Source organism: Symphodus melops (genome assembly GCF_947650265.1).
Source record: "Symphodus melops genome assembly, chromosome: 17".
Classification (NCBI taxonomy): domain Eukaryota; kingdom Metazoa; phylum Chordata; class Actinopteri; order Labriformes; family Labridae; genus Symphodus; species Symphodus melops.
The window spans coordinates 4,991,248-5,018,962 of NC_136707.1; the positions used below are offsets into that span (position 1 = coordinate 4,991,248).

Consider the following 27,715-nt stretch of genomic DNA (forward strand, 5'->3'; position numbering starts at 1 on the left):
TGTAATGCTTTTGGGAACTTTCAGAAACATTGGTGCTCTTATTTGAAACTTACATCGGTAACTTTCAGAAATGTTTCTTTGGAAATGTTCAGTACGAGGTAAACTAGGTACTAGGAAACTTTTTAAAGTTTAATTCGACCTTTCAAAAAAAGAAATTATGGAAAAATAGTTTTCTTTACATTCTAAGAACATTTAATTGAAATTCAAAAAGGAAAATATTAAAAAATGTTATGTATTTTAATTGTACTTTTTGCAAAATTGTAGAGAATTTTTCTATGAACATTTTCAAAAAATTACAGAATTTGGTCAAGCACACTTGTTCTGTAAACTCATAAGTTTAAGTTATCAAAAAAGAAAAGATTTCAGCTATTTTACTGTACTGAAATGGTCCTGTGGCCACTTATTAGAAAGGTATGGACGATTTAATCGAGAAGTCAATGATAAACACCAACAACTTATTCACTTAATAAAACAATAAAATCAAATAAAATACTCAACATTTAATGAAAAAAAAAGACACTTATTTGAAATGCAAAGTCAAAGAAGTTTCGTAAAACCCTCAACTCAAAGAAATCGCCTGTATTTGTGTGTAAACCAGTGTACCTCCTGTATGGCCATCTGTGCCAGATGTTAATGATCCCTCTGTGTCTTTGTGTGTGCATGTGTGTGTCAGCAGATGGTGTGTGTCTGTCACACACATGCTGTCATCCATTATCAGTTCCCAATCATCAATTATTCACACCAGAAGATTAAGAAACCAATAAAGAATGTATGAAACGCATTTACTGTAGACCCACTCGAATCAATAACAATTCACCCCAAAATGTTCATCTTCAATTGATTGATAAATCATTTTTTGAATCAGGTGTTTTGAGTGTGTTATTTTACGTGTGAAATGTTCTATAATGTCTCTGTGTGTGTGTGTTCATTATTTAAAGAAGAAACAGAGTAGCTTAATCTTTCAGGGGGTCGATGTAATAAGAGGCAAGCAGAGAACAGCTGGTGTTTGTGCTTCAGGATGTGTGTTTGGTCATCTGTGTGTGTGTGTGTGTGTGTGTGTGTGTGTCCGTCCAATGAGGCCCTGGAAGGGGGGCCTTTGAGCCTTTTGTCACAAGAGGGTATATTATTAGCATCTAAAAGTCCTTATTGGAGGAGAGAGAGAAAGAGAGATGAAAAGGATGAGGAGAGGAAGAAGGCAGCAGGCGAGAAAGAGGAAGAGGGGGGGGGGATAGATGATAGAACAAGGAAGTGGTGGCAGTGACCAGCAACACCTGCAAGTTAAACTAAAATGTGAAGTGTGAAGAGAAGTGTGTGTGTGTGTGTGTGTGTGTGTGTGTGTGTGTGTGTGTGTGTGTGTATTTAAATTAGTGTGTTTATGTGTGCCAGTGTGTGTGGATGCACATGTGGCTCTCGCTCTGCAGCTGTGTGGGTGTGGGACCATGAAATGGATCCAGAATAGTAGGAGGAGAAAAAAAAAAAGAGTGGTGCAGTTTGCTTCTGCAGCCAGTTGGTGGAGCTACAGAGCTCCTTTAGACGCTACGTGTGCAGAAGTGCATTTACACACAAGCACCAACTGAACAGTGATCATCACTCTGAATTAGATAAAACATATCTTGACTGGGAGGGGGAGACTGACACGGATAAAAGTTCAGAAAACGGATTTCTTAACGGAATGTTAAGAAATGTAAAAAGGGGAAAACCATTGGAGAGAAGACATTAGAAAAGAGTTTTCTACGTGAATATTATTGAATATTAGTGGGAAAAGCGTTGTTGTAGATATGTTGTCTGAACTTCATATGGTTATAGTTTTAACTGTTTGTGTTATAAAGCAACATTTGTAGTAGAAAGACACCGCAGATATCAGATATAATTGCATATCCTCAGGTTGGAAGTTATATCAATGTAAGGAATCCAATATGATTATTAATATAATGCTTCCAGGCCTCGGTATCTCTGACCGTCAAACACCACCAGATATTGGATATATTTAGTGAGTTTCACATCCTTTATGGCGGCAAACAGCCCTGATGTTATTGAAGTTAAACCCTGTTTTGTCTACATGTATACGAAAAAAAAACAAAAAAAACCCCCCTATTTTTCTATTCTGTCGTGTTATGTGTTATAGGTACGTCCAAGGCAAATTTCCTTCGGGACTAAAAAAAGTAATCTTGAATCTTGAACCACATTGTACTATTAGTTATGGAATTTAAGAGTTTCTACGGTGCAATATTCTTCATATGACGATATCTTTTCTTTATTTGTAGGTACACAGGTTTTTTTTGTGACTTATCTGAGATTGATCACGTGACTGTGTGTACTATGTTACTTAATCTGATGAAGAGCAGGTCTGCTTATATCATCACCCTGGTGAGTTTAAATGACCTGAAATGTCTGAGCCCTGCGGTGTGTTAGCGGTCTTTTTCTTTGTTTTCAGCAACTTTTGAAGATGGACAGATGTACAGCAGTGTTGATAATTAGCCAGGTAACTTTCTCCGTGCCACTGAAAGATCGATTGATAGGTGGACGTCATGATTCAGAGAGGTTGATTGATGTAAGACTACAAAACAACGAACTAATGTTTTTTTGTTAAAAGGGTTCACTAACTGACTCATAAAAATGGATCGTTTCCATTCGTCCACTCTAGGATTACACTTTGCTGTCTGTTACTGACTCAGTGATCAAAGAAGCTGCACGGGGGATTTAGAACAAGAAGGAACCACAGTAACCGTGGTCATTCATAAGGACAGGATGTGATGTCACAGGCCCTCACTGAGAGGCAGGATGGGGTATATTTAGTGACATCCTGATCATGTTTCCCTGCAGTCAGCTTGGGCACCAATCAACCCTCACAATCAATTCAAGTTGCGAGCACGCGCACACACACACACACACACACGCACGCGCGCGCACACACACACACACAAACAGATGTAGTGTGTTGCATGACCTTGAGAAAAAAAATCTGCGTCTTGTTTCATCTCAAATCAGTGTGTCTGCTGTGGAGGGACGGGTTGAAAATGAGATGATTTGACAGTCGCACGCATAGCTGACTGTCATGCTATCATGCTCACACACACACACACACACACACACACATGACTGTAACACACAAACTCACACAGACACATTCTAACACACAAACCAAACACCCTACAGCGCATGCCTCACTGCTCTGTTTCTACGGTCTGACCTATATATCTCTGTCGGCTACAGGCATTGTGCCCCCCGACACACAAACACACACACACACACAAACACACACACACACACACACACACACACACATATACATAGATACACACAGAATCACTTCATGATGTGTTAAACAGAAGAAGCAGCTATGGAGTTCCTCTGCTGATTTTGGCTCTACAGCTTTGCAGTTGCCATGACGACAAGAGGTTGGGGGAGCTTGGGGCACCCCCAAAGCATACAGACACACACACACGCACACACACTGACCTTTAACCTGACGACTGCGTATAGAATGGAGGCAAAGGCAAGCAGGGAGTGTGTGGTGTTCCCCAGTGGCTCCAGCTTCCAGCTCTTTGTTGGTGGAGAGGAGGCCTCGGTAGGGCTGCAGCTGTGTGCAGTGCACACACACACACACACACACACACACACAATCTCTCAAGCAAACACACACATTCCTTAGTGATTGTAAGAGACACCAGCACACATGTCTCACTCAGCCATCCTTGTAATCGTTTCATCATTGTTTCTCTTTTACAAATACTTGAGTTATTAGTTAGTCGAGGTTTTGATCTGATCTTTTTTGTGGTAGAATAGGTTACTCTCACCTGTACAGACAATCCTTCATGTAACCAATTACCCTTCCTCATGCCTACTTTTATTTTGCACTTTTTTATTTATTATTTTTTTTAAATGTCTTTCTTTGTGTGTGTTTTCCTGTTTATACTTTTTGCATGTGTGAAGCACCATGTAACAAATTGTTTTACAAGACCTACTGACTGTACTGTACTTACTTTCTGTACCTGATTTGAATACACTCTCACAGATGGCGACAAGTCAATAAGAAGTCCAGATTAGAGAGGAATGATTATATTTGTACATTTTCAAACCAAACCAAACTTCTTCTGCTGTTGTCTTTCTTCTGCTCTCTGAGAAAACATGATCCGAACAGGCGTGCAGAGAGATCTGAGAGGGAAAGATTTGTGTCTCAGGACATGTGCCGTCATGAAAATGATCAATACAATCAATGGACAGAGCAGCTGTAATCTGGGATGAGCACTAGAAGTGTCAGATAATCTGCCCACCACAACACATCACATTCGAGAGTGAGTGGTTATGGGACACTTAGAAATAATTTGAATTTCATGGACACAGATATTGATGCCTCCAACTGTCACATGATTTTTCTGGCTTGCCTCCATTGAGTTGGTTGGATATGACAGTGAAATGTGGGTTAATGCAAAAGAGGTGACACACATTTTCATCCTACGTTTTTAGAATCAATCAGATAAACTCCAACCGGCTCAATCGAACATGTCTACTTAAATGTGAAATCATCTCAGCTGACCTAATATGTTATGTGGATAATTTGTTAGCCCATGTGCACACGGACATCTCCATAATCCCCACAATATTCAACCATATAACACTCTCTTCAGCTGTAGCACATTGGTTGGTTGACAGATTGAATATATATGATACTGGTAGCTCACTCATCCTCTGCTCCTTTCTGAATATGTAAGAGGTGCTCAGCTCCCAAGACGTGAACATTTGAAATCAATAAACTTCGAATACTAATGTGATAAAAGATATATATATGGGGGGGTGGGAGGGTGGCCAAGCGGCTAGGTCACTCCCCATGTACTGTAAGTGGGCAGCCCGGGTTCAAGTCCAACCAGTGGCTCCTTTATATAATGTTTTACAAGCATTGACAAATGCTTACGTCTTCCCTATAGCGCTGTTCTTCTTTGTCATCATAAACAGTTGTTGCTCGATACCACCATTTTAAATGCTATGCTGTATAAGGTTTTTTTTTTTGCTGAATAAGTAACAAGTCTATTTTACGGAGGCAAATAGATGTGTGGTTTTGGACTGTGCATTGACTGGTGTACTTGCTGATACCGTACTTCTGTATCTTAGGTTGAAAAAGGGGACGTTTCATTTCTGATATCCGCAGCACAGCGGCTCTATCTTCAGCCAGATTCAGACTGCCGTTTCAAACTGCGATATTTAACCCCGTCAGGTTTCACCTACAATCTGAATGCTGCAGAGGAGTGATGTAGAAACAAAGTGATCCACCCTCTTCTGCCAGCAAAATATTAAAAAGAAAATTAAAGTTAAAGGTGAGACGTCTTCTGATCACTATTCAAGTCGTGTTATAATGTCTTCATAATCTGGCCTGCGGATGGCCAATCATTTCCAGCCACATCTGGAAATGGTACCTCCTGATTGGTTGATGTTTAATGCAGTGGCAGATTACTGTCTCTTATTGGGTGATCCTCTGAGGTGTGTTTCAGATGAGGGTGCTGACTGGTCAGCTCTGCGTCCCCTGGTGCAGTAAAGCAAGTGTGTCAGTGTGTCAGTATGTGTGTGTGTGTGTGTGTGTGTGTGTGCGTGTGTGTGTGTGTGTGTGTGTGTGCGCTTGATGCAGCAGACTGCCTGGCCTTCATCAGAGACTGGTCTCCATAGCAACCATCCATAAAGCCTGGGCCTGAGAACAAAGATAGCTTCCTTCCCTGCTTTTTCTTTCCACCAACACCTGATGTGACGAGCTCTCTCCAGGGAGAGTGAGTTTGTGTTTGGATGAACGTGTGTTGGAATCAACAATCACTGCTAATATCGTAGCACAGTCTGAATGTGGATGCGTGGACGTTTGTGTGTGTGTCATGACAGAGCAGAGCATCTACATTTGAACCCAATTAAATTTGAAATTGCAGCAACAGAAGTATCTATCTGGAGGGAGGGATGGACGCGTATTCAGGAGACAATTTGTTTCAGCCTTCACAGGAGGATTTAAAAGATTTACGCTTGCGAAAGCAGAAAAAGCTTATTGATGCTGCTGTGCCAGACTTGATTAATCAATCCCAAAGAGTTGACTCCTTTCCTTTTAGGACCAGTCGGCAGTATTCTGCAGAGGCAGGTGTCTTTGGACCCCTTATTGTAACCATCAGGTTTAAAGGCAGAGATCCATTTGATCTTGGTGATTGATAAGATCGATGCCACTCTTTCTTGTCCGCATGTCCTCTCTTTGTCTTTATACAGAACATTTTCTTTACCATGGACCTTTTTTAGCATAGCTTAGCATAAAGGCTTAAAGCATATGGATGCAGTGAGCATATAGCTCTGTGCTTCAGTTACATCTGCTTTGTGCAACACTTTTAAAAAAGGTTCAGAAAAAAGTCAAATGTGGTTTGTGGAGCTTCACTAAATCTTCCCATTAGGTTGCTTTTTATTAATACAGTGAATGAAGCCATGCTCAATATAAACATGTTTATAATAAACAACACAGTTTTAATACTGTGTGTAATTTGTATGGGTTTCCTCTTGTGTATGGTCTGTCCTGAACAATAACCTGTAACAAGCACTGCAAAGCATGAAGACAGCTTACTGGACTCTGTCCAAATCTTACATCTACTGTGTTGAAATGGGTGGGTAAAATGTTTTGGTTTATGGAGACATTTTATCCCATTATTGTGTCTTTTTTTTCTTGACCTACAGGCAGCATAACACCTTATGTCTGGATGCAGCTGAACTGCAGGAAACAGCTCGGACGTTTGTAGTCTTCTTTTACATCTGGCTTTTTTTTTTTTTTACTGAGGCTGTTAGAAATAAATATTGCACAACAGGGAAGAGCAAAAATACATCAGAGCAGGTCTGGTGATTTCATTATGTGTGATCCTGGAGCTGAAATGTCATTAAGATTGAATTTGTTTAAAGATGTTTGCCTGGAGTTTTATCCAGGCAGCAGGAAAGAGATGGATGATTTAACATTGATTCAATTACTTGGAGTCATATTACTTTTGTTTTGTGAATAAATAAAATATTAATAAAAGAATAAATAAAATAATTAATAAACACTATTCAAACAATCATAAACTGTTCAGCTGTCATGATTGTAAAAATAATATCAGCAGGCTGTTGACATTTTTAATTCTTTATAATTAGACATTTAACATGGGACTTCCGTCGACTCATCCTTAAGTGGCCACTTAAAGGGACACTTCAGCCATTTATATGAAGCTGTGTATCATTACAAACATGGTAGTAGTGTTGAATGGTCATGAATCCAGCCCTCATTTTGCCCTGAGACGAGAAAAATATGGAAGTTTTCTTCATGTGATGCAATATGACGCTTTTTGCATCACATGAAGAAAAATGAGGGCTGGATTCATGACCATTCAACACTACTACCATGTTTGTAATGATACACAGCTTCATGTAAATGGGTGAAGTATCCCTTTAAGGAACTGCAGTTTTCAGCATTTCCACATCGGCCTCCTATCTCAGCCCCATAGTTTGCAGATGATGGAAAGCCAATGAGCAAGAAATGTGATCTGGTTTAAGTGTTTGTCACAACAGCACGTGGGAAAGGACGAGCTGTTCGTGCTGGAGCAAAGCCACACGCAGGTCGTGCTAACGGCCGCCAACGAGAGGAACCCAGCAAGGTGGTCGGGTTGGTCCGATTTGATGCAAAAGACAGACAGACAGTGTGTGTGTGTGTGTGTGTGTGTGTGTGTTTGTGTTTGAAGGCCTGGTGGTTCTGCGTGTGAGCGTGTTGGTATCTCATCCTCTGGCAGAGAAAGGGTTAAACTGATGGAACGTCAGGCTACACCACAGCAAGTCATTTTCAATAAGCTCACCAACATGTATGTAAACTCAGCTCCTGTCACCATTGAATTCAGAAATGTGTTTAGTGTTGGTGATGGTGCAGGACAGGGCAGGCATAGGACTTCTCTGTTTTGATCTGTGTGTGTGTGTGTGTGTGTGTGTGTGTGCTTCCTGATCAAAAGAAACATGTGTGCAGCATGATGCTGATATGTCCCCACACGTTGTATACTCATATACAGTATATGTGTTTGATTGCAAGCTCATGCACACACACACACACATACTGAGAAGATGCCAGTGTGATCTGTTTGGCCTCTTTGTTTATCGAGCCAGGCCTTTCCTGCCCTCTGATGTGCGTGCTCAAGCCATGAATAGAGCTTTTTGTGTGGACAGACACACACAGACACATACACACTCCCCGTCCTCATGATTTGACTGCTGAGTCCATCTGATCAGTGTGTCCTAGAGCGCGAGTGATAGTGAGAGAGAAAAGCTGATATGATAGTATCAGTGGCCGGAGAGCTAATTCCCACAAAGATAGGCTGTATGTGAGTGAGGTAAAGAGGATGAATATCATGGTTAGACAAGCTAATGTTTTTCCTCTTGCCCTGCAGCAAATTCACTTTGTTTTTATAATTTGCCTCAAAGACCATCAATATGTACAGGATCAAACACCCTCTTTCCTCCGACCCCGTTAGTAGACGATAAAAACCCAATGAAAAGTCTTTGAGGCATAAAAACCAAGAAGCAACAGAAATTACTATGGACCAGAATGTCAACATTACTTCTTAAGCTTAACTCTCTTGAGAGTTCAACTTGGATCCTCATTTTAAATATTTATTCTTTAGGCTATGAACACCCTAAACTATTGACAAGAGACAGAAGGAGAGATGAGATAGAAAGATAGCAGAGGAGAGGAAGTAAAGAAAAGGGAATAATGAGAGAAGATGAAGGAGGAGAGGAGAGAACAGTAGAGAAAGAAAGGTAGAAGAAAATAGGAGGAGGGAGAAAAATGAACAATGAAAACATTAAAAGTGAGTAAAAGGAGAAAGGAGTAGAAAAATGAAACTCCCAGATTTCTGTCCATCACAATGGGCGTGGCCTGAACTCAACGTCACTAATGGTTATATAGGCTGCAGCTGTGGCGACGGGCTCGCGCTGCTGAGACAGGCAGAGCACAGAGGACCGGTGGCGCGCGCTCACAGACTCCCTCTCAGCCACTCACACACACACTCCCCAAACAAAGAGAAGCACGCGAGGCAGCACAGCATCCCACCCTTTCAGCCGCGAGCTCACTTGCAGAACCGCCCCCCCCCTCTCCCAAAAAAAAAAAGAAAAACATCCCTCTCATACAGAACCGGTCCGGACCGAGGCTCGAGCTCACAGAGACACCATGTCAACTAACGGCGCGACAAACGGAACCAGCGACATGCTGCAGATCCAGTTCGGTCTGATCAACTGCGGGAACAAATACCTCACGGCAGAGACCTTCGGCTTCAAAATCAACGCCTCAGCCACGAGCATGAAGAAGAAGCAGATCTGGACTCTGGAGCAGAGCGGGGACGAGTCCAACGGCAACGTGTTCTGCCTCAAGTCACATCTGGGCCGGTACATCGCAGCCGATAAGGACGGGAACGTCACCGGAGAGAGTGAGACCCCGGGCCCGGAGTGCCGGTTTATCATCACCGCGCATGATGACGGTCGCTGGTCCCTGCAGTCCGAGCAGCATGGTCGCTACCTGGGCGGCACCGAGGACCGGATCATCTGCTTTGCCCAGGTGGCCTCTGTGGCGGAGAAATGGAGCGTGCACATCGCCATGCATCCGCAAGTCAACCTCTTTAGCATGACGCGCAAGCGGTACGCGCACCTGAGCTCCAAGGTGGACGAGATCGCCATCGATCGGGACGTCCCATGGGGGGTGGACTCCATGATCACGCTGGTGTTCCGCGAGCAGCGCTACCACCTGCAGACCTCCGACAACCGCTTCCTGAGAAATGATGGCGCGCTGGTTGCAACTACGGACAAGAGCACAGGCTACACGTTGGAGTTCCGCTCTGGCAAGGTGGCGTTCAGGGACTGTAGCGGCAGGTACCTGGCGCCCTCCGGGCCCTCTGGTACCATGAAGTCTGGCAAGAGCGCGCGCGTGGGAAAGGACGAGCTGTTCGTGCTGGAGCAAAGCCACCCGCAGGTCGTGCTCACCGCCGCCAACGAGAGGAACGTCTCCACCCGGCAAGGTGGGTGAAGGCCTGGTGGTCCTGTGTGTGAGTGTGTTGGTATCTCATCCTCTGGCAGAGCAAGGGTTAAACTGATGGAATGTCAGGACACACACACACACACACTGTATTTTGCATCATTTGCATAAAATAAAACAGGTCAGTGAGTGTTTGCACATTTGCCTGTTATACATGAAATATTAAAATGATGACATCAATATGATAACTGCAGGCAAATGCACACACAAAGACTGGAGCTTAATCCATTACATTTGAAGTCTTCTGTTACACAAGCCTCGAATACTTTTAGGAGAAAATAAAGCTGATAAAAGCTTTGTGAGAGGGTTAGCTGTCAGGGTTTTACAGACTTCTATGACGAGAGTGTAACAAAGGGCACAGAGTCCTCACTTTTTTTTTATGTGCACGTGTGCCATCATTCAAATGTAAAACAGCTTTAAACTGGCAAAGAGAATGAAGAAGGCTTTAAAGCAGCAACAGCTCCACAGTTAGCGGATACGAGAAACACGGCTACATTACAAAGCCAAACTGGCGGAATCCAGATGTTTCATGATGACAGATCTAACATCGATGTCTAGTGCTGACAAAAAAAAAGCCCAGTACAAAAGTCTGAAAATTGCAGTTCCTCCAGTGGCCACTTGAGGTTGGCTCTAAAAGTGAGTCCTTCCCCATGAGGCCTCAAAATGTCTATTACAGCAGAATTTCCATCGTACAGCCTTGTATAAGGAAAGGTTTTGGTCATTGTATATTTTCCCAACTCAGAAAAACAGTCGATTTCCACAAACCTTATGGGTTTGAAATATATGAAGGTTTACAGTTAGAGGCGCGGTCTTATTTAGATCATCAGCTGGTTTTTATAGCGGCCTTTCAGGCATTTTCCCTGCACTTATGGGACAATGGACATGGTTTGTTGAGTGCGGTTTGTAACTTATAGTCTGTCCAAGTCGCCTTTGCTAGAAGAACCCCAGCTTTACTTTTAAAGTGAATCTTCTTAAATACAATCAATATGTCTCCACTGACTGAGGCTGGCTTGTTAGCATTTAGCTTTTAGTTATACAAAGGTATATTTGTGGAGGACAGAACAGCAGCATGAAACTACGAGATGACCTGTAACTTTGAATCAACAGACGCGTGTTCAGCTCCCTGCTAGCACACTCATTTCGCTACACTCCTGAAGGTTCTTCACTTTTTATAAACAACTCAGGTTAGCAAACATCACACACACAAAATCTCCTGAGGCACAATGGCTCTTCCCCATTGCAACCCTCTTGTCCAAATATAGTCTCCATATGGCTCCAGAAAACCAACATGGTGACCAGCACGTTGACCTCTCGGGTTTCAAAAACGGAAGTTATCATAATCTTTTATTTTATGGAGAACTGTACGTTCATTTTCACCTCCTATGAAACCTCCACTGTTTTTCCTGTTGTAAAGTTTGCTTCAAATGCAAAACATGAGTCATCACAGTAAAGAATGATGAGCCTATGACGATCAGCGCTAGAGATAAATAGCCCTGATGATGTGTTCACATTTATTGTGTGTGTTTATTTGTGAGGTTCTGTGCACGTGTGTCTGGTCTTCAGCAGTACGACTGGTCAAAGCTACAAGCTCGTTCCTCCACCTTCTTCCTTCCTCCCATCCCTTTTCCCATCACACCCCTCCTTACTTTTTCCATCACCTCCTTTCACCTCTTCACTGACTGCTCTGCCACTCTTCCCCAAAATGTTCCCTTTTACATTTTTCATCATGTACTTTTTATTTTCATTTCCTTATGCCTTATCCTCTCTGCACGGCTTCTCCTCCTCCCCCCTCCTCTTCTCGGTCTGGCTTCTGCTGTGTGCGTGTGTGTGTGTCTGAGGTCATTATCAGAGGCATCCCTTCTGCTGAACAGTTGATGGGTGTCTAAATAGACCATGAGTCATTGGATTTTAGCCATGAATTAATTAAAATCCCTTAAATGTAATGAATAATGCTCCAAAAACCTATTTGACTCAGCAGTAACAGGTCTTGACTGTGATGGTGGCAGAGACTGGGAAAAATGTTTGAGAAAGTATAGACGGTGGTGGTTTCTGCCTGCTGTAAATGAATGATACCAATATACTAATTGATGCTCTTTAAATCTATATTTAGCGTCTGGTCTTACTGGAGCTCACTGGTGAAAACACAGTGCGGTTTGGTGGTTTCATTCCTCCTTTTTCCGTAAAGTATGATCAGTCTATTCTTTCATTCTTCGCTCCTGTCTCTCTGTCACACACTGAGTCTGTTTGTTCAGTCTCCCTGGTCGGTTTTACTTGTCTCCAGGATATTTATCCACTTTTCTCTCCGTTCCTTTTTTTTTTTTTTTTTTTTTTTTTTTGTCTTTCTCTTCACTAGACTCAAAATGGAGGACAGTTTTGGATGAAAACCGTCACAACATGAAACGTTACATAAACTGTTAAATTTTTTAAGCTGACCTGATAATGTTGGATGATGATGACGTTCACTGTCATGAAGGCACAGATTGCAATTTTTAATCCCACATGGAAATAAAAAAATAATGTCCGTCTGTGAGACTAAATCAGATTGTGTTTTATTATTATGAGGGATTAATCGTCTTTAATGCCACAGAAACATCCGACCGTCAAACATCCCACTTACGTTGTAATTAAACCATTCTAATTAAACGTGTATTCAGGACTTATTTCTGAATATAAAAATTAACGTGTTTTTAGAATCTTGCATTGGAAACCTTATGTATTACATGGCATTTGATCCTTCTGTTTAATTAATTTAATTAAATAAAATAAATTAATATAACTAAGGAATACTTTACAGTTCTGTCCTTCATAGGGTTACACAGGAGAGATACTTTCCAACCATTATTCATTTTAAACTGTTTTATATCAGTTTGCAACTTTGTAGTCTTGGTCTTCTTTGTTGATTTCCTACATTTCTTTGCGAGTTATTTGTGGCTTTTTGCTGCTATTGCAACGAGCCTGTCTTGACCTATAGCACCTGTGACTCAAACAAACCTCTTACACGATGCATGTGCTGAGGTTTTGTGAAGATCGGCTTTATTTGAGATTTTCCTTAACAAAGATGTCTTGTCGAGAAAGAAGGGGGTCTGAATCTTCACATGACAACCTCGTTCAAACCTCCAACCAATGTCATTGTGATGTGGAATGGAAATAAACTGTCTCCAGATGTTTTACAGAGCGTACAGCTGCTCTCTGCAATGACTTTCTGCCTGACAGATTTGAGCCAAGATGGCAGCTGAAGTCAGCTGGCTTTTATTAGTAGCCAGAGGTCTAAGGCATGAGGGTTAAACCTGAAGTAGGTCAGTCCAAAAGCTGCTTTGTCCAATCGAAACGTTCAACTCTGTGTTTCGCTTTTAATTCTCACTGATGTTTAAAACAAATCCAGTCTAGATGTTCTTGATTAATGAGTAGCAGGAACTTTTTTTAATCAGTCCAAAATGTTGAGTTTCTGCCATTAAGACTTTTGAGGCTTACATGCAACTCTTCATTAAAGTTAAGGAATAATAATGTACTTGAGCTTTGGATTGGAGCACAATTGAAGAAGTTCAGTGGCTTTGAGCTCTTTTGGTGCTCGTTCTGATGCACTTCAAAAACCGACTTCATCCCTATATCTGAACAATGGAGACGGTACATTAAAAGTATCATAACAAATAGAAATGGTCACAAAAGGCTACAAAAATGGAAAAAATGGCTCAGATTTATAGCATAAAAAAACCTAATGAAAAAACCTCTGTTCAAAGTCTACCTAGCTTAAAAAAATAAAAATAAATATATATATATCAAACTGCATTGAACTTATCTTCTCAGATCATTGCAGGTTGTCATGCACTTTGTATTTGCCATGAATCCAAAAGGTTGTAAGAAAGTAAACCTTTTAACATGATCTATCATTCTTCTTTAATTATTTGTGATGTCCTTCAGAAGTAGTGTCATGTTTTGAGATGAGATTATTGTACACATTTTACCAATGCCCTTAAATCGATAAGTTCAGGTTGTTTTTTTGTTTTTCTCAAAGCTTGTCATGTTGGCTTGTGCTTGCATCACTCATATTTGCCATTTATAACCCTGACCTGCTTATTTCCTGTCTCTAACTGTTCACCCTGCGGTCAACCCTGGGGTGAACATGCTCACAAATTCCCTGAGTGACTTTTTAAAGACCCTCATATGGACTGAGAAACAATTCAAAGTCAGTGAGCCTGGAGCTCAATGGCCTTTTAGTGGCCTGTTTTGCCTCTTAATCTGTGTACATGTGAGACAGAGTGCTGGTTTTGTCAGCTAACTGGATAAGAGCCCATCATATCCTGTAGGCTACTGGTGTGACCACTGAGAGCCAACTACTCTTTGTAACTGATTCCCCGCTCTTAAAACAGTGGAAAGTGAAATTCATGGAAAGGCAGTGAGCATCTAATGTTCTCTGACTGCGTCCTGTGACCAACCTCCTTTTGTAAATTGAACAATTCGATTTATTTGTGTTATGAATGCATGAAGCTTCTCCTCAGTCTTATTAAATATGACAGAAGACTCAAAATGCCAAGCAACTGAAAGACTCGAGTCATGTGTTCAGATAATTTCTTGGAGACTTCTGGAACAGAATTAGTTGTTGACGAGCTTTAGAGAAGCTTATTATTAGTCTGCTCTATGTGATGCTAAACCTATAGTAGCCGACGAGCTTGGTTTAGAAAACGGGGCCAAAAAACAAGCCTGGTTCTGTCTTCTATATAAGAAACACATTTTCATGGATGTTTTTATTTTTTGGCTGGATGCATGACATGACCAAAGGAAGTAACTGCACCCTGCCAAGAAATTTTCTCCTCTAGATATGGTCATGCAAACAGAATTGATTCCTTTTTTAAAAAAAATAGTCTACCGTAAATTCCGGACTATAAGCCGCTACTTTTTTCTCACACTTCGAGCACTGCGGCTTCTACTCCGGTGCGGCTAATGCATGGATTTTTTATGGGGGACAATGAGCTTCTGCCGCAAAAACATTTGACTTCGTCACTTCGGATCTTAATATCAGTCATTTTGCGCTTCATGCACGCACCCTCATGATGGAAAACACACGGAGAAATACATATGATGCAGCTTTCAAGTTAAAGGCGATCGACCTGGCTGTCAAAGAAGCTAACAGAGCTGCTGCACGTTAAGATGACACTGACAGCGACAACAGAGACTGAGGAAGTGAGTAATGAAGTCATTCTGAGGCAGTGAATGGATGGACTTTTTCTTGTGAAATATATTACGGTCATCTTTTTCATCAGCCGTGTTACAGACACCGTCGGCTAGGCTTCGTATTGTAACGGTTCATGTTGTAAAGTCAGTAGTTGATAATGTGTTCATAATTCCGATTATGTGGAGAGTCAGTGAATGCACCAGCGAGAACGTGTTGAGTGGCTGTATGAGAGAACGCTGGGGGAGAGAGTTGGATTGTTACGGCAAGTTATGTGTTGCTCTCTGCTGTAAACGGCGTGGTCACGGCCGACAGTGATCGGGTTATTAAAAGTTATTATTTGAACGCTCTCGTCGTCCTTTAACGTCCGTACGGACGCTACAGTATTTGCGGATGTTACCGGTAGCCTACGTCTGTGTAAATACCTCTTGTTATAGCGTGGACACCTGCGGCTTATAATCAAGTGCGGCTTATATATGTACAAATACATTTATTTACTTATTTTTAGCCGGTGCGGCTTATATCCAGGTGCGCTCAATAGTACGGAATTTACGGTATATGTTTTTTTTGGCCATGTTTGCCTTTTATTGGATAGGATAAAGAGAGACAGGAAATGTTGGGAGGAGAGAGTGGGGGACAACACGCAGCAAAGGGATCTGACAGACTCAAACTCATGGCGGCTGCAACGAGGACTGTAGCCTCCGTACATGGGTTGGCTGCTCTCTATCCAGCGCCCCAACAGAGTTTTTCTCCGTTTAGAATATATCGCTTTCTGGACACGGGGACAAACGGCTGACTTTGTTGTGTCCTCTGAACAACAACCACAACCTTTAATTTAGATTTGTGTGGCACTTTTTCTTGGCCGGTTGTGGTGACTTCTTTGATGAGATTAGTTCAGGAAGTTGCCGCACCAGGCCAGGAAATAGTCCCAGTTTGATATTTGAAAAAACGGAACAAACCACTGATGAGAGTGAGAGATGAAAATTTAAACTTTATAAAAATGTCAGTGCAATATAAATCCCCAGCTACCCTAGCTTATCATAGGGATTCAAAACGCGGCCAAACATTATTCTAAAAAAATGCTACTTCTCTATGGACTATTACTTGTCCAGTTGCAGTGACTTCCTGAGACATGACCTATAGAAGTTACAGCACCATACCATGATATTTATGGATCCCTAATGAATCGCCGTCGGTTCAAAAAGATTCATGAATCCTTTTCAGTTGTTTGTCCCATTTCAAACTACATGTAGCTAGGAAGCTGGCTAGCTCAGCTTAGAATAGGGACTGAAAAGGAGACTTGTCCTCTACAAAAACAAACATTTTGATTGAGTAACTTTTGCAGGACCGTTTCTTGGCTGGATGGCCTGACCTCTTAGACAACATTACCTCAGGAATTCCCTGCCGGCCGCAAATTAGCCTATAGTATATACTTGGGGTTGGCTTGTGTTACCTGCAGACAGAGCAAAGCTAGAGCTCCGCTCTCCCTCATCTTAGCCTTTATGCTAAGTCGATGAGCTGCTGACTGCAGCTTCCCTTTAACCCCACAGACTTAATATTGGTATCAATATTCTGATCAAATTTGAGGAGATGACAAACAGTATTTTCATACCCAAAATGATGAACTATTCAACCGGTTTGCAGGTAACAGTTTGCCCTTTTTTGTCAGCTCTCTTGAAAACCAGCTCAAAGCAAACAACTGTATTCAGATTACAGACAAAAATGATAAACGATGTGATGCTCTCAGAATCGTTGAAATCAGGTGAAATCAGAGCTATAATTGCGCTTTAAATGATGCGTTGTGGTTGTGTGGTGAAAGAAGGAGACAAACACTGGCTCTGTTGTGTCTGGCCATGATTCAGCAGCCCTGACACCCTTTCTGTATCCTTCACCCCTCCTCCCCGCTGGCAGGAAATGAGACATGAGGCACACATCTCTGACCTTGGCTGGTGTGTGTTAATCCCTGCAGGGTAAAGGGTGGTGATTTGCTACAACACATCAACACAATTGGCACACTCACCCGAATGGGGGGAAAAAAAGGAATTAATGCATCTTTGGTAGAGTCCACTGACATTTAGGCTTGAATGTGTTTGCAGACCTTCAGTTTGTTTGCGTGCTTTCAGATTGTTTGTGTTAAGAGAGTGCCAGGCGAGCCATTCCTTTTTATATTGTTATCTTCTTTATTATAGGTTATGCTTCAGCCGGTCTCCACTGTGTCATTGTACTCATCTCTGGGTGTGTCTCCTCTTCTCTAATGGACACTAACTCAGTCTAAGTGTGGTTGAGCTCATTTTTTGCAGCACACTGGACACAGAACAAACTTCGACTCAATTAACCAGAAAGATTTGGGACATCGCCTCGCACAATGATGGACAGTATCTCCCATGTCTGACCTCATTTTACTATTGTTTGTGGAAATAGGGTTATCCAGCATATTCACACGGTAGCCATTTCTCTCTGACGAAAAAGTCAGAATGCAAAACTCAGATGGTTCACCCATCTGTTTTCCACTTTGCCGACTATTCAGAATATTTAACACGACAACATATTTGGCTAACTGCCGGATTACCTCCAATTTATAAAACCTGCTTGATGATTTCTCTTTCTTTAGTGGACAACAAAGGAAAATGGCCACTGTGTTGATACCATAAACATTTTATTTATTTGCAAAGGTAAATGTTGTTTTAGCACTTTCAGGAGTAATATAGCATTCAACAACTGCTTAGCTAACAGGTCTGTTAGCTTGTCAGAAGCTGAATGCTAATGCTAGGTGTTATCTGTCTAAGCCAATAAGCTAAAAACTTGAAATATGGTCTGATTTACCTCCAGACTTTTCTTATTCCATGTCTTTTCAATCTAGATGCAGTAAAATTATCATTTGAACTGTTCAACCTAATACATGGAAGGTACATGGAAGTTTGACATTTTAACAGTATTTAAGTTTTCATCCTAAGTGTGAAGTCGGAGGAGAACAGCTGCTGTCTGAATTTGGTCAGTTAAAGTGTTATATGTACAGTGATTGCATACTGAGCAGCAGTCTTACAGTGAAAGTTGGCTGACTGTAAGTTTGGATCAGAACAAAGGCCGGTGATCTGGCTCCCCATTTGTGCCCCAGCTTACCGCCTCCTCAGCCAGGCCTGCTGAACAATAGGAGACGTACGCGCACACACACACACACACACACGCACACACTGGATACAATTGCATGTGTTCACAGCAGGCTTCAGTTGCTGGCTCACAGTAACGGGGGCCAACAATCTGTGCCTGCCACCATCAGGCTGAATGCAGTGGGTGGGGTGGACAGAAAGATGGAGAGGTTGTTTTCAAGTGTGTGTGTGTGTGTGTGTGTGTGTGTGTGTTTGGTGTGGTCTGGGTGGATTCTGGATGTGTGGTCATTGTTTTTTTTTGGTGTGGTTTGTTCAAGGAGGACAGGGATGGTGTATGTGCTGTTGCTGACCCTCTTCCCTCCTCCTCGATTAACCCTGTGAGCCTTAAGGACACACACACACACACACACACACACACACACACACACACACACACACACACACACACACACACACACACACACACACACACACACACACACACACACACACCCACCCCTCTCTGGGTCACGGCTGAGGCCTCTGTGGGAGTGTTTTGTCTCTGTCAGTCCTGTATTTTCGTGTGTGTGTACCCACCAGTATTTTTCTGTCCTTGAGATGTACTGTAACTTGTGATCAGTTCAAGGTGTGTGTGTGTGTGTGTGTGTTACTGTGTGTCACTGTGTGTCTGGAAAGAGGAGATAAGCTTCTTCCCGTACACTGTCTGCCCCATTGCCACAGAGAGCCACATTTCATTCCTCCTCCTGTGGTATCGTTAGGCTTGAAAGACTCGGATATACTGAACTTTAAATACATGCATGATTTGTAAGGCCATTTTCTTAGGTGTACATAACGTTTCTACATTTTAAAATCATTTTTTCTTAAATATTGAAGGTACAGGAGTAGTTTAGTTTTTTTCGTACTACTATTGTTGAAAGAGTTTACTCATAGCACGCTCGCTCTGTTGGTTCCTGTTGTGCAGAAGCATGCAGCAGCTGTGTGGGGCAGAGTTATAGCTCAGCTCTCCCAGCTACTGTGCAGACGATCCGTGTTGGCCAAACAGGAAACGGAGAAGATTAGAGAGCTCAGAGATGTGACTGATGACTGTGGAGGCGAGAAGAGTCCAACCCTCTTTTCTCCTTGTATTTCTTTCATTACTCCTTCTCCTCTAATGTCCCTCTTCAAACCCTCCTTGTCTTCTTGCAGCTAAACACACTGTTCATCTGCCTCATGTGTTTCCCATTACAGCTGTTATATTTTTTCCTTCACATCATCAGTGCGCGTTTCATTCATGCCCGTACATCACCACATATCTTTGCAGCTACTCGATCTTTTCGCAGAGGTCTGGAATCTTTCACAAAATGTGTAATGTGTCGGATTTGGTTAAAAAAAAATAAAAAACCAACCATACAGGCATATTGTTCTCCAGTTATTTTTTTCCCCTCCAATAAAACTGGGGGGAAAAAACACATGATTACAAGAAAACAAGGAGATACTCTTTGCCTTCGATTCTGTCTTTGGCAAAACAGAATAATAACTGTTCCTAAGCTGAAGATACATCCTGAGCAGAGGATGTACTTTAACCCTAACCCTAACACATGATGCTTTTTTTTTTGTTTTTTAATATTGAGAGCATTTTAAAGCAACATGACCGCTACAGCCATGTTTAAGAGAACAAGGCAGACATGAATGGAAAGTGGGGGAGGGGTCACACATGAAGAGGGAGACGAATGGAGAACACATGATTGTGTTGGTTTGTTTGTCTTTTCTCTCTGTGTCTGTTGGCCTCTCATGCTCTGCACACATTTACACAGCAGACCAAAAAGACAGTCCATCTCTGTGTCTATCAGCCCTCGGGCTATAGGTCGCTGCACGCCATGACATCATCATATACAATAGCGCACATTGTACTGTATCAAGTGTTTGCGAATGCAGCGGTCCCATGCAGGGTTCTCCGTGCCTTCATGCCACAGTTGACTTGTGTTTGTTTACCTCTTTGTTGCTCTTAAGTGCTTCAGTAGGGCTGATGGGATTTTAATGAGGTTTGTTGTTCTGTAAACGTAGGCTTCAGAGCTGCAGCTGAGGATTGTTTCTGTGATATTGATTCATCTGCTGGTTACTCCTTTTGATTTAATGAATAAAACTTGTCGTCGTTAAAGAAATGGTCAAAGGTTGTTTCTGTTCGGTACGGGGTTTACGACTCACGTCTGGAAAACATTCTCATCAGCCTCAGCTGTACCTACCTTTGGCGTAATGATTGATGGTTAACATGTTAACTAGCTAAGATTTCACACATTAAGATGTATAAATAATGGATGTAGCCATGATGACTCCACCCATCAGTTCCTCCCAATAGCTTTTTTTAAAAACCTTTCCTTTCATACAGCCGCTGCCTGACACTGCTGGAAGTTGTTCAGGGGGGCAAAAATGACGATGGGTGATTCCTTAGCTGGTGAATGTGCTTGTTATTTATCATATTTCAAACACCATTCGCACAACACAACCCTGCCTCCTATTATACAGAATCGTATGTTGACTCAAATAATCACCTTTCAGTTTTCATGAACGAACCATCAACACCATTTAATAAGCTGCTCTAAAGTTGAGTATTTTAACAGAACATTTTTGTTTACTATTCACAGAGAAAATTATTCTGCATTATTTTTTTTATAACTTGTTAGCGTTTTAAAGCAACTGCATTACTGTGTCATGTGTATAGTGACCCTGGTGAGTAATCCTTTGAACTAATGAAGGGGTCTGTCTGGATTGTGGCGGATGTGTGTTGTGGCCGTGTGTGTGTGTGCAGCTGTGTGAAATCCTTCACTAATCCAAGCTGCCTGATGTTGCTCATTTGGCTCGTCTGATCCCGATCAGAGGACACGTGTGGGTGTGCATGTTTAACTCTTGCATTCTTGAGTTCATCTGGACTTTGTGGATTTTAATAGTCTTCATCTGCAGCTCCTATCCGCAGACTCTATGGACTCATAAATGATCCAGTAGTCTTGCAGTTCAGCTAACCTTTCCTTCCAACTGTCTTACCCCGCCCAGGTATGGACCTGTCAGCCAATCAGGACGAGGAGGGCGACCAGGAGGTGTTCCAGGTGGAAATCTGCCGCGAAAACAGGAAGTGCGCTTTCCGGACCGCGGCTGGGAAATACTGGACCCTGACTGCTAACGGAGGCCTCCAGTGCACCGCCTCCAGCAAGTGAGAATCACACACAGCGCGTCTATGTCTCTCATCGACGATGAACACACCTGCTTAAATCAGTCCATTCACATTGTGTGTGTGCGTCTGTGTGTCAGCTCCCAACTTGAGCTGTGACATGATATAGGACTTGGTGTGTGGAGGTGGACATGGACTGATTTCATTTCAAGTCGCGGGAGAGTGAGTGCGTTTTGTGTATAACCTGTAGGGAGGGATTTTCTTTTATGTGCTGCGGTTCGATCCACACAGATTGCTAGCTCTTAACCCCTGACCTTTGACCCTTGACCCAGTGCTTCTGAACGATTTTCCCGTGAGGCCCCAAACTGATTTAGGGCCTGTGGTCACTACAAAAACGTTTGTACCAGCCAATCAAAATACAACACGATTCCTTTCCTCCTTTAAATTTCCTTTGATAAAAGAATGCATCCAGAGCAACGTAAAAAACAGACTTAACACTGAAGGGGAATTGCCTCGAGATGTGTGAAAACACTATTATAGAATATGTCAGTTAAAGTCTAAAAAACCCGTCCAAATACATGTAATCCAGTTTCATAGATCTGAAAAACATTTGTCCTGAGTTCACGCTGAGGTTTAAGACTCATCGACGCGCTGCGTAGATCTTTACAGGGACTAAACTGAATTCCACTCTCACATTCTTCAGATTTGAAGCTTTGCCCATCAGACCACAAACATTTTTCCCCTGCAAGTCTTCTATGAATTAGAGGGACGCTTTGGAGAATCTATCTCATCATTCTCTGGTAAATGAAACCATGGGAAATAAACTGTCTGTTGGCCCCAGAGTGTGACGCCTGTGCAGGAAAATAAAAGCCACCTGTGTGCCAAGAGAAAGGATTAACAAGCTCCTGGGTTCAAATTAACTAAAGACCACAATTAAGCGTCTCCTCCTCTTACCTAACAATTACTTCAGTGCTGAAGAAACCAGAAAGGTGCCACTTTGGGAGCAACAGGAGAGCTTAGCGTGTCTCGGAGTGACACTCAGAGTGTGCTATTTGATAAATATCAGCCATGTAAACCTAATCAACCGTCTTACCTCTCTCTCTGTCTCTCTGTCTCTCTCTCTCTCTGTCTCTGTCTCTGTCTCTCTGTCTCTGTCTCTGTCTGCAGGTCAACTAATTGTTACTTTGACATCGAGTGGCGTGGGAAGAGGCTGACTCTCCGGGCTGCGAACGGGAAATATGTTGCCGCCAAGAAAAACGGCCAGCTAGCAGCAACCATCGATTCTGCCGGTGAGTGAGATGTGTTGACTCAGCCCCTCCGACGACGACACGTAGCTGACTGATTCACTCCTCAGCAGGGGGGGGGGCGGGGGGATTTCAGCACAGTTAGAGTTAAGGAATGAAATGCAGGCCAGGCTGGAATTTCCAGTTGTCTCAAAGCTCCAGAGACTTCAGCACTTCTCAGCAGAACTTTTCTGTTTTGTAACGGTTGAGTTACACTATTTTCTATTGTTCCTCTGCCATGTTCCTGCTCTTGTTGTATTTGTAATTGAGTCACGGGGATGATAACTTTCTCATGATATCATTTATATCGTCGGCCTGCACTATATGGCTGAACAGTTGTGGAAAGTGGTTTTCAATCTAAATTTGTTTCAGTTGCTTTTTTGAAGTTTCTGCCAAAATATAAATGCTTTTTATTTTTATTCAAGGTGACTCATACCGATCTTTGAACCATATTGTGTCTACATTTGTCTTAATTTAAATGAGTTATTGAAGCATTTCACGACATGAAAAGCTGATGTTGTTTTGTCTTTGTTGTTTTCACTTTGACTTCTCCTCATTGTTCATCGTTTGTCTCTATCCAGGTGAGTCCGAACAGTTTCTCATGAAGCTGATTAACCGCCCGATTATCGTTCTGCGCGGCGAGCACGGCTTCATAGGCTGCAGGAAGGTGACGGGGACTCTGGACTCAAATCGCTCTACCTACGACTACTTCACCTTAGAGTTCAGAGACGGAGCTTACAGCCTGCAAGGTCAGTTCAGGTGTTCAGCTGACATTACAAATCATCAGATTTGTTTGCCATGCTCACACGCAGAGCAGCTTTACACAGAGCCGGTGAAAGGACCTCCTGCAGGCGCACAAGGGATTAAATCATTTTCTCTTTAAGGGATTCTCATTATGGGTTTACTCTAAGGCTTCTGTGCCAAAAAGAAGGATTTGATCCGGATACATTTTCAGCCTTTTCTCATTATGTAATTCAAACAAAACAGTTTAAAACCTTTTGTGCGCCCCACTACATCCAGCAACAGTTACTAACTCCTTTCAAAATGTTTTTTTTTTCTTCTTATGCTTCTGTTTTGAAGACTCAACAGGAAAATACTGGATGGTGGGAAACGAACAGGCGGTGGTGAGCAGCAGCGACACACCTGTCGATTTCCTCTTCGAATTCTGCGACTACAACAAGCTCGCCGTGCGCCACGCCGCAGACAACAAGTACCTCCGTGGTGACCACGCTGGCGTGCTCAAGGCCAATGCGGATGACCTGGAGACGGCCACTCTCTGGGAGTACTGAGGGAGGCAGGGATGTTGTCACCTGCTGCTGCATTGCTGATGAATGAAAAGTGGCTATGCAGCAAAACCCGTCCTTACATCTACCTGTCCCCCGTCCCCTTTCATTCCTTATATTATATCTGTACTTTATACGTCGATAAACTGCACAGAGAGAACAGGATGGATAGAAGAAGTGAGACACTCCTTTCTCTCCTGCCTCCCTTTCCTTCCCTTCATGCTTCCTTTCTCCCTTAATATGTTGCCATAGTTACCCAGGGGCTGTGCACTTTTTTTTCTGCTCCAATCTGGTTCGCTGCTCGACCTGTCACTCACTCCCTCCTTGCCTTACGATTGGGCCATCCCTCTCCCAGAGCAGAGCAGAGCCAAGTTTAAAAAGCCCTCCTCCTCTCTGAGTTTAACCCTGCCTTGTCATTCTTTTGTCTGTGTGAGCAGCTCATGGCGGCAGTATTTATGGTCTCTGAACCAGTCTGCTGGATCCGTTTCTACCTGATCTAATCCACAAAAAACAGGATCTCGCACCAGATAAAACCAGCTGCAGCTGCTTCCTGTCAGCTGGACATAAAAGATGGAGGATGTGTGTCTGTTATTGTGTGTTTGGATCACGTAGAAACAGATTTTCTGCTCAGTGTTTGTTTTTCTGACCAGGCCCTGTTGCCTCTGTGTGATGACATTGTGGTATAACTGGAGTTTTATCTGATGATAGTAATGATAAAGATGATAATGAAGATGATGTTAATGACGGGTTTAACCCCCCTTTGCCTTCCCCTCTTCTCTCCCTTTTCATCTCAACTGTAAGATATTCAGATGTTAAACCTGTTTCCTGTGTTGTTCTCTAGATGTGTTCTCATTGGTTGGCGAGGAATTCCCCAAGTGGAAGTAGGAAGTTGAAACACTCGTCCTCGTCTCCACTCCTATTGTCCCGAGAACACTGTGAGGGAAAATAAAAATAGAACGTGTACACAAATGTTAACTGCACACATGTCTTACTGGAAAAACAAGAAAACACTTGCTGACACACATTTGGATTGATTTTTTTTCTATGTCCAAGGCACAGACATTATCATGAGGAAGCGTACAGTAGTTAGACATGAAGTGATTTATAGACCTTATGAAAGATCCTTTTTGACTCCCTCAATCAAACGTTTACATCTCTACCTTTATCGAGACCAAACCGTTGATACTGGATTAACAAGCTGTCATAGACTCTCACTCACACACACACACACACACACACATACACACAAACAAAACTGGCCAAACTGGAACCTGGTGCTACTAACTCCTATAATAACGCATTTCAACTGTCCGGAGAGCCTCGAATTGTGTTCCTCTGCTGCATTTCTGCCCACTTCAGATTTTTCTTTTTTTTTTTTTTTTTTACCTTAACCTGCTTCTAGTTTGGTTTGAATTTCCGTCTGAACTTTGAAAAGGATTTTGAAAGCCCTCACTAAGAATTGATATGATTGTGTATGTTTTTGTTTTTCCTGATTTGTCAGTGAGGTGATGACACTTAAAAAAAAGAAAGTAAAGAAGCAGACATTGAATTTATTTAACGGAAATGTCCATCATGCGGTCATGTAGCATATTGCATCCATGGGTCCCTACTCTTTGATTCTGTACTCTCCATAACGCATAAATCAGCAGTCGTTTCCCTTCCATAAAATGTATACAGTAGAGCAAAGATTATTTTGACATTGGGCCTTTAATTATAAGGCTTACCCATCCATTTTCATCCTCATCAAACGTTCTTCTGATGTGATATTAAGAATGAAAACCCAATCATTGTAGCCTGATGAAATGATACGTGATTGTAGCCAGCTCCTCAACAAGTCAGTCAGATTCCCTCACAGAGTTTTGACCATTTTTGCATGAAAGTTTGAGAAGCTCAAGCAAGTAAAAGAGGAGGGACAAAATCTCCACCATAACCAAGACCAATGCTTAGACAAACGGATGGGGAAGGGTAAACATGTGGTAATGACTGTGCCTTACTCACGAGTTTATGGGCAGAAGAAAAAAAGGAAAAATCCACATCTTTGCTTTGTATAACTGGAACTTCTTTTTGTATTATTATTTTGTATAATTTTTGATATTGTGGGTTAATCTCTCTCTCGTGCCATTGGTTCACCTTAAATCCAACGACCAATAAAAAGGGTATTTGGAACGCAACAGGTCTCTATCGTCGCTTACTGTCACTTTTTTTTTTTTTTTAGACTCGAATCCTGATATTTATTTAGCATAACATTGAACAATACATCTTCCTTTTTTGCTAGCTACTGTTAGCTTAATAAGAAAAAAATCTAAAACCTGTAAAATCTTAGATTTAATTTTTTTCTTATCAGCTCAAAACCTTGTGTAGCTGCTAAGCTAAAGTTGCAACCAAAAGTGTCATAACTTGTAAACGGCAAAATAAAGGGAACGTCTGATTTATGTTACCTGTAAGTACACTTAAAATAATGTGTACTCGCTTGTTGACACAATATTGTAGCTAATGTTATACAATGAAAATATTAAAATCAGTGTGTTGCCCATTCCTATTCCTCACTAGCTAAATTCAAGGGTTGTTGTTGGTTTGCTAATTCAGCTAACCGTAGCTGCATAATTTCAAAATACTCAGCAACAGAGGTTAGCAACTCTTTTATAGCTTTATAAATAATTGGAAAGATAAACTACCACTTTTCCAGTTTTGTTGGTTAAGATTTTTGTTATTAAGCTAAACTTCAGGTTTCATTTTCAAAAAGAGAAATCGGTGTATGAGCTTGACATTAAATTCAGTATTTAGTAGTTTGTATACATTTGCAGTTAAAAAAAAAAAAACCCTGGTGTGCCTCTTAAGTAATTTCTTAAAGTATTTTTTTTTTTTTTGCATTATTGTGAAAAATGTCCACTGATATATTCATGGACATTTTCTTCAATATTACGTTAAACTCCAAATAAATGTGAATAAACCTGGCAGGACAGACAAAGGAAAGACTTAGCCATGAAGAAGAGGATCTCAGCCTTAAGTCTTTTTTCTTGTTTGATTCCACGAAACACTATTATGATCACAGTTTAATCTGCACACTCACAGGCTTTCTCACGTTGCTCATTTCTCATGTAGCCTAACAGTAGTGCTTCATGCTTGGTCGCCTGCCAGTTTTTGACCACGGTGGCTCCATGTGCTGTCCCAATTACACACACGTTTATAGAAACACACACACTTTTTCCTGTCTCATGAATAGGGCCTTTGTGTTTGAACGTTTATTCTAGAGCAGGGAGAAAGGGTAACCCTCTCTTTACGCACACATGAACATCACTCAGGGAGGTAATGTAATGATGGAGCCTCTGGAGCAGGTTTCTAACCCCCCACTCCAGATCCCAGAGGAACACCCAACATAGTAAAACAAACACACACCAAGCCTCCATCTAATCTCATCCCCTCTGCTGTCTGGTGTCCCCTACCACCTAATCCTTCTTCCACTTCTCTCTCTCTGTTTTGACCTTTTTCCAACCATCGTTCCCTCTCCCTCTTTTCCCCTCCTCCCTCATTTCATTTCAACAACTCTACTGAAAAGATGAGTCACTCAAAATATGACCAGTGCCCCAGAAATGGATGCAGAGGTTTGTGGATAGAATGTCAGGCTGCATGCAGAAGAAAATTAGGGGGAGGGTTGGGGGAGGGTAAGCGGGAGGGAGGAGCGGCG

At 42.1% G+C, this 27,715-nt stretch overlaps 1 protein-coding gene across 1 annotated transcript; it reads left to right on the plus strand.

Annotated features, from left to right (window-relative positions):
* The first annotated feature begins 8,942 nt into the window (after nucleotides 1-8,942).
* On the plus strand, nucleotides 8,943-26,201 carry fscn1a (fascin actin-bundling protein 1a). The gene is made up of 5 exons (XM_079365880.1): nucleotides 8,943-10,031; nucleotides 21,350-21,506; nucleotides 22,632-22,753; nucleotides 23,329-23,496; nucleotides 23,828-26,201. The coding sequence occupies exons 1-5, from the start codon at nucleotides 9,191-9,193 to the stop codon at nucleotides 24,034-24,036; spliced, it is 1,497 nt and encodes a 498-aa protein (XP_079222006.1). The 5' UTR covers nucleotides 8,943-9,190; the 3' UTR covers nucleotides 24,037-26,201.
* The last annotated feature ends 1,514 nt before the right edge of the window (nucleotides 26,202-27,715 follow it).

Coding starts and splice junctions, on each gene's coding strand:
- fscn1a (XM_079365880.1), top strand. CDS start 9,191: ATGTCAACTAACGGCGCGACAAACGGAACCAGCGACATGCTGCAGATC. Junction 10,032..21,349: donor GAACGTCTCCACCCGGCAAG/GTGGGTGAAGGC, acceptor TACCCCGCCCAG/GTATGGACCTGTCAGCCAAT. Junction 21,507..22,631: donor CAGTGCACCGCCTCCAGCAA/GTGAGAATCACA, acceptor CTCTGTCTGCAG/GTCAACTAATTGTTACTTTG.